This window comes from Lemur catta, chromosome 20, assembly GCF_020740605.2.
Source record: "Lemur catta isolate mLemCat1 chromosome 20, mLemCat1.pri, whole genome shotgun sequence".
NCBI classification, from domain to species: Eukaryota; Metazoa; Chordata; class Mammalia; order Primates; family Lemuridae; genus Lemur; species Lemur catta.
Genome location: NC_059147.1, coordinates 24,119,848 through 24,127,017, shown reverse-complemented (window position 1 = coordinate 24,127,017; position 7,170 = coordinate 24,119,848). Strand labels below are relative to the sequence as shown.

General features: G+C 48.9%; 1 protein-coding gene across 1 annotated transcript; it reads left to right on the top strand.

Moving 5' to 3' along the window:
* Positions 1 to 324: 324 nt before the first annotated feature.
* CMTM2 (CKLF like MARVEL transmembrane domain containing 2) lies at positions 325 to 5,861 on the top strand. Its single transcript, XM_045533143.1, has 4 exons — positions 325 to 607; positions 751 to 909; positions 4,931 to 5,032; positions 5,502 to 5,861. Exons 1-4 carry the CDS (start codon positions 341 to 343, stop codon positions 5,706 to 5,708), a joined length of 735 nt encoding a protein of 244 aa, XP_045389099.1. The 5' UTR covers positions 325 to 340; the 3' UTR covers positions 5,709 to 5,861.
* The last annotated feature ends 1,309 nt before the right edge of the window (positions 5,862 to 7,170 follow it).

Genomic DNA, 7,170 nt, shown 5'->3' with positions numbered 1-7,170 from the left:
TGAAGGCGGGAGCGGCGGCTACAGAACTGAGGCCCCCTCGCGAGGCCTCGCTAGGACGGGAGGGGAGGTCTGCACGTAGCTGGGAACTGGCGGGGGCCTCTGCACGGAGCGTGGGTGGATCTGGCTCCCAGCTGGGTAGGCGAGACCAGCGCTGGGCCTTGAGGTGAGGCGGACGCGCGCAAAGAACGCGCCGGCGTTGGCATTCGCTGGTCCTGGCAGTTGGCTGGGCGCAGCCTCCGAGCAGGCCGGTGGACACGGAGCTCTCTTGTTGGCCGGCGCTGTTCAGAGACAGCCAGAGAGGTCGGCCAGGCTGTGAGACGCCCAGGACTCCCACGAAGCAATGGTGGAAAAACCCAAGGGCAAGGCTGCACCTGCGCCTGCAGCTGCGGCTCCGGCTCCACCGCCTCCACCTCCAGCCGCCGGAGCCAACCCCCCGGAAAAGCAGCCGGGTGAGGGTGATGAAGGCACCAAACAAAAAACGAAGTCAGTGCAGCCCAAGGATGAAGTAGGCACAAGGAAGGGATGTCGTCGCTACCGGTGGCAGTTCAAGGACAGTAATAAAGAGTTCTGGACCATGGGGCACGCCGAGGTCAAGATCCTGAGTTTGGTGAGCTAGACTGGTATCCCCGGGTGGGGGGGTCCACGAACAAGGGTAGGGGAGAGGAGGAGCGGGCTCCAGGGGTTCTCCGAGAGGCTCCAGAGTCCGTGAGAGCCTTTTTGCCGCTGGCTCAGGCGTCTGTCTCGCTGCAGGGCTGCCTGATAGCGTCCCTGGTATCGTTCTCTTCAATGCCGGTGCACCCCTTCTTGCCGCTCATCATCACCATGGAAATATGCCTCTTCAGCTTCTTCATTATCATCTACACCTTTGCCATCAATAGATACATGCCCTTCATCCTGTGGCCCATTTCTGTAAGTGAGGGGTGGTGGGGAGTATCCTCAGCCCCTGTGCTGTTCAGGTGAGTATTTTGACACCTGGAAGTGACTGAACAGAGAGAGACACACCTCACCTCCCATAGTTTTGCTCAGCAACTTCCAATGGGGCCCAAGCAGGGGCAGCTGCTCAGGGGAGGGGTAGCTAGGCAGAAAATGCTCCAAAAAAGTCTACCTGTCTGTTGGGATGATAATAGGGAACTCTTACCTATCTGGTGGGCCTGAGACTTTGCTCTCCTTGGAGGGAGGGAAGGGGAGGTGTAGCAACCAATTATGCCTCCTAACCCCTGTGCCGGCTCACACCTGATTGGGGCAATCATCCCAGGAGACACCTCAACCCCCAAATTCAAAGAAGGAAATCAGTCTCCCCAAAATCAATAAGACAAAATGAGGTTTTTTGTTTTTTTTTTTTAAATCACTTCTACAGCAGCCTTAGGTCTCCAGTGAATATCCCTATAAAGGATGGTTAGTTCCAAAGAATGTTCGGCTCAAAGCAATTGTCCAGTGGAAGGAGACAGAGCTAGGTCAGCTACCGAAACACTCCCAGCTTCTGTTTCCTCATCTGTAACATGGGGACAGTAATCATCTCTTGTGAGATTAACATTTAATCCTGAGGATTAAATGTAAATTGCATGATGCTGTGCCTGAGGATTCATGGGCTTGAATCCTGCTCATCGTCTGTGAAATAACAAGGCACACCCACCAAACCCTCAGCCAGTCTATGAGCACCCCAAGTCTCAAGTCCCCTTGTTCACTGCACATTTATAGCCTGCCTCTAAAGCTCTCTGCTCACTGTTTCACTCACGTTACACGTGAGGAAGTGAGCTCAGAATGGTCACGTAACTTGCCCCCAGGTCACTGAGCTAGTAAGTGGCAGAAAAAAAGACTCAAACCCAGCTTTGTCAGTACATTCTGTCCTGCCTCCTTTATTAGGGTCCAGGGATCCATAGGTCTCGGTGGGGTGGGTGAGAACTTCCAGGACAGAGAGAAAGGAGAAGAAGGTCAAATAAGGACTCTTGGAAAAGAAACAAGTAGAGGACAAAGTAAAATGACAGGTAAAGGACAAGTTCCCAGTCAAGGAGCCTGAAAAGATACTTGTAGCTCCAGCAAGATGAAAAACCAATGAACCCTGGAAATCTTCCTGCTGTACTTACCTAAAAATATGAAGGGAAATATAAGCAGTATTCCTTTAACAGAATGGCTGAGCTGGCAAAAAAAAAAAGGGAAGCACACAGGTACCAGAAATGGAAAACAGGTAGTGATCACATAAGCTGCAAATTATGGGGTGGGAATGGCCTATGAGGTATTGTCTCAGGAAACTCAGTATGGGTTTTCATGTACTCTCACGTCGAGATGAGGCCTTGATCCCAAGCAAAGTGGGGGTCTAGAACTGAGAACCCTACAAAAAGCTGGCACCCTGGAAAGACTGCTCTGCTAGGGAAAAGATATACCCTTCCCCAACACATCGGAACAAGAAAGCATGTTCATCTCTGCCTGAGCTTCGAGTGGGAGCAAGAGGGGAGGTCTTGCTTAAGAAATAGAAACCTTGAGACTTCCCTTTGTAAAGATTGGGAGTTTGAATTTTTGCTGTAGCCTAGAAACCTTCATGCCTGGGAATTAGCATAAAAATTGATCTCAATCTGATAGCATTCTGATGATATCCTTGGGACTCCTAACCAAAATAAATGCGAAATCAAAATAGACTAACAACTCAAAATTATGAAACACTTGATTTTAAAAAAGAAAAAAAAATCCCCATGACTAAGAATCAATAATCAGCTAACGTAACTAATGGGAGGATTAGAACCCTGAGAATATAATAGAAGAGCTGTCTGAAAATAATAATAAATATATTTGAAATGATTATAAACATAAATAAGATCCATAAGAAAAAAAGAACCTATGAGGACAGAATAGACTGATTTTTTTTAAAAGTACAAAGTATAATGTCTAGAATAGAAAATATAGTTATTGAAATGAAAATGTCAATAGATGAATTCAAAAGTAGATCAGAAACCGCTTAAGAGAATTTATGAACTTTATGGAGAAGTTCCCCAGAACATAGCACTAAGAGATAAGAGAGAAAATAAGAAAGAGAGAGAATAGAATATGGAGTAAGAACATCCATTGGGAGTTGTCAAGAAGCACTCTGGGAGGCTGAGGTGGGAGAAACACTGGAGCTTAGGAGTTTGAGACCAGCCTAAGCAAGAGCAAGACCCTGTCTCTCCTAAAAACAGAGTAATTAGCTGGGCATGGTGCCATGCACCTGTAGTCCCAGGTACTTGGGAGGCTGAGGCAGGAGGATCACTTAAGCCCAGGAGTTTGTGGTTGCTGTGAGCTAGGCTGAAGCCAGGGCACTCTACCCTGGGCAACAGAGTGAGACTCTGTCTCAAAACTTTACAACAGGAAACATCATAAAATTTTAAAAACAAACCAATAGAAAAATGGGCAAGGGGTATGAATAGCCCACATGCCTAAAGCATGTTTTTGAAAATATTCATCTTCATTAGTAACCAGTGACATGAAAATTAAAACAACAGTGAGGTGCCATTTCAACTGATCATTGGCAGAAATCAATAAACCTGATAATCCTGGGTGTTGGCAAGGACAAGGGAAATGGGACCTTATTCATCGCCGGTGTGAGTCAGTTGGCACGAGCACTTTAGAGAGAAACTTAGCAATATGTAGCCAAGGAGAATATGTGTCCAGGAATCACGGACAAGGGCATTCACTGCAGCAGAGTTTGTAAGAATAATAATTTTTTAAAAGGTAGAGACCACTTTTCTCTAGTTTAGTTTATTCATACAATAGACTGTATCAGTTAAAATTAATAAATTAAATCTATATTTCTCAATGTGGATGAATCTCAAAAACATTCAGTTTAGAAAGCAAGACATATTAGAAGGTATGATACCTTCAATATAAATTTTTGAAACCTACAAAATAGTATATATTGTTTATAAATATATAATATGCAGGAAAATACAAATACAGATTAGGAAAACTGCACATCAACTTCCAATGTGTGGCTGCCTCTGGGAGGACAAAAATGGGGGACAGGAAGATGGATGGAAGGGTGGGACTGAAGCTCCCTCTATTTTAAGTGACCTGAAGCTAATATTGCAAGACATTAACATCTGTTGAATTTCAGTGGCTCAGTGGCCTGGTGGAGGTGTGATGGTCTATTATTTTCTGTATGTTTGAAATGTACCCAAATTCACATTAAAAAGGAAAAGAAAGGGCCTGAGACAAAGTGGCCAGGGTAGGACAGCCAGCAGAAAATGCCATCATGGAAACCAAGGGGAATGATGGGTGTGCTCAAAGGCTGCAGGATCCGCTGCCTCTCACCCCAGCCCCTCCCCGCAGGAGTGATGAGGGGGAAAGCCAGCCTGCTGTGGCCATGGCCTTGCCAGGGGAGTGCGGGAAACAAGTATGTGGTAAGGGCGAGAGCGAAGCCACAAGGCATGGGGAAAAGGGGAGATGAAGGAAGAGGTGGTACAGCCTTGCAAGACGAGTAGGGGCTCCAGGAAGTAAGGCCGGGGGCAGGGGTGAAGAGAGGCCACTGCCAGCCTCCCAGAGAGGCCTCCGAGGCCAACAGAGCCTCCTGTCAGCAGTGCAGCCCACCTAGATTAGCCCTGGGAGCAGGAAGATGAGGTGGGGGATTCCTCAAAAGGGACATGAGTAAGCTGTACAGTTGTACATTTATTTACGTATCGGTAGGAGACATAACTAGACACCAAATGTGCGATTTCACAGACAAGACGGTAGGGGAGGGTGCCCGAGCCTGAAGGCAGTTAAGCATCCTCAACTTTGGGTCTCAACTCAGAAAGCCCAGGTTGGGGGGCACAGGTACGTTCACCCAGCCTGGTGTGTATTTATCCTCATATTTAAAAATTAGGCAGAAGTTTGAACATCATTCCTTCGGAGAAAGCCACACTGAGGCAGGTGTTGATGGGGGCCTTGGCCCTGCCTGAGGCTGACAGCTCTCTCCCACCTGCAGGACCTCCTCAACGACGTGTTCTCCTTTTGCTTCCTCATGGGAGCCGTGGTGTTTGCCGTGAGAATCCAGTCGTCCCTGCCCATGCCCTATTTAATTGGTCTGGTGAGCCTTTTCCCTGTCGGGCTGTGCATTTGCTCTGAATTCACCTCTTTTGGAACCTGGGTGGTTTCCCCTGCTTAAGGAAAAGGCGTCTTTCCACAAAGATCTTGGGATCAAAGCAAAGTTTAAAAGTAAAGTTGGTTAATGTTTCCAGTGGAGCTGCCATTTAAGTACAGATGGTGTCCAGGGAGCCAGCCCAAGTTAACGGCTTCCTGCTTGTAGCTGGTGATTCCGGGGCAAAGGGCCCCACTCCAGCTGGGCTTAAAGAGAGAAAAGAAAAAAAGAGGAGATAATGGGACAGTGGCAATGGAGAAAGCCCAGGCAGAGGGAGGGGCCAACTCAGGGCCTCTCAGGGCTGGTAGTCCCAGGGGATGTCTTAAGCAGCATCTGCCCGTGCAGTGGGAAGGCAGAAGGAAGCACTAGTCCTTTGCAATCAACAGCAAAATTAATGAGGGTCCTTTTTGTTTTCCAGGTCCTTATGAGTGTGGCTGGATTTTTTGCTTTAATTGATATATGCTTGCAAAGAAACCACTTCAGAGGCAAGAGGGTCCAAAAGAATATGTTCCTTCCTCCTTCAGCAAAGGAAAAGGCCCCTGAGGCAGCTAAGGCACCAGAAGCAGCCAAGCCACCCGCAGGAGCACCAGCCCCAGCAGCCCCAGCCAAAGGAAAGGGGACGTGATTGGAGGAGGCTCCCATCATCAGAAATGGCAGCGTATTTTCCAGCAAACCGCTACCTGCCCTGTCTCCTTTCCAGAATGGTTTTCTTTTCCATTTTAGTAACCATCTGTGCTTGGAAAAGAAATGTCTCTTTAAATCAATTTTAAAGGTGAAAGTTGCTGTAAACATTATTTTGTTCATTCAACAAAAGTTACTGAAAGTCAGGGTGCGGAGGGCAGCAGGGCCTGGGAGCAGGGCCGTCTGGAGGTCTGGGAGAACACAGGTGTGGGTCACACCGGCCGCCAACACTGACCAGCCAGAGGGGCCCAGGGAACGTGGGCAGAACGATGCATTCTGTTCACATCAGTATTTTCATATTACTTAAAAAAAAAAATCGAAGCAATTGGTATGAGGAAAATAAGTTTGCTGGCCTTCCCTGCTCTTACTTTGCAGTTTAGTATTGATGTTCATGAAGTTCACTGAGGAGGAGGGCAAGGCTGGAGTGTCATCCCCTCAGAGCTCAGAGCCTCCCAGGGCCTGAGCAGGGCAGGCAGCGGGGAGCCGAGGCCACGTTTCCCTCAGAGTTGGCCAGCCAGCCCTCTGGGACCTGAGCATCAGCCTGAGCCAGGTTCCAGCTGGGCCCTGTCCCTGGCATCCCCACACGCAGGCCTCGCAGGCTCCTCCCCCGGGGAGAGCCCCACTGTCACCAGACAGTCCAGCCATCCCAGCAGGAGAAGGGCCATCCTCACAAGGGGACAGCAAGGCCCTGGACCGAAACGTGAGGAGCTGAGAGGAGGTCTGCAGGGGGGAGACAGGCTGGGAGTGTGGCTGAGCCTTGGGGGCCGTGATAATGACTTGAGCCTTTGTGCTACGCGCCACGGGGATCACCAAAGGTGAGGAAGTGGCAGGCTCCACCTTCCCTGGGGAGAAGATCACACACATGGGGGCTGCTGCAAGCAGTGTGCAGTTGGAGGAGGCTGCTGCCTGTCCTTCAGGTGGGGGGATAGGCAGCGTCTAGTGGTGCAGACCTGGAACTGGGGGTGGCCCCAGCCCAGCTCTTGTACCCCTCAAGTCCACTGCTCTGTGGTCCCCACACCACCCCCTGCAGGCTGGGCAGTGGGAGGCAAACCTACCGCAAGGTGTGAGAGCAACTAGAGGGAGTTAAACAGTAGAGAATAAACTTAAGGATGCACATTCTCCTGTCATATGACCCACAGTTCCTCCCCTAGGCATTTAGCCCAGAGAAGTGATATACTAGAATGTTCATAATAACCAAAAACACTAGAAAGAGCCAAATGTTCCAAAGGAGAAAAACCATGCTACGCTCACAAAATGGAATCTCCTACTCAGGGATAACAATACACGCGCACAGACGAATTGCCCATCATGTTGAGGGAAAGGAGCCAGACACCAAAGGAGGGCATACCGTATGATTGCATTTCTAAGACGTTGAAGAACAGGCAAAAATATAGCAAAAGAAATTA

Bases quoted from the DNA above. Each gene is read 5' to 3' on its own strand.
- CMTM2 (XM_045533143.1), top strand. From the start codon at position 341: ATGGTGGAAAAACCCAAGGGCAAGGCTGCACCTGCGCCTGCAGCTGCG. The intron at 608-750 runs GTGAGCTAGACT...GTCTCGCTGCAG, and splicing joins AGGTCAAGATCCTGAGTTTG to GGCTGCCTGATAGCGTCCCT. The intron at 910-4,930 runs GTAAGTGAGGGG...TCCCACCTGCAG, and splicing joins TCATCCTGTGGCCCATTTCT to GACCTCCTCAACGACGTGTT.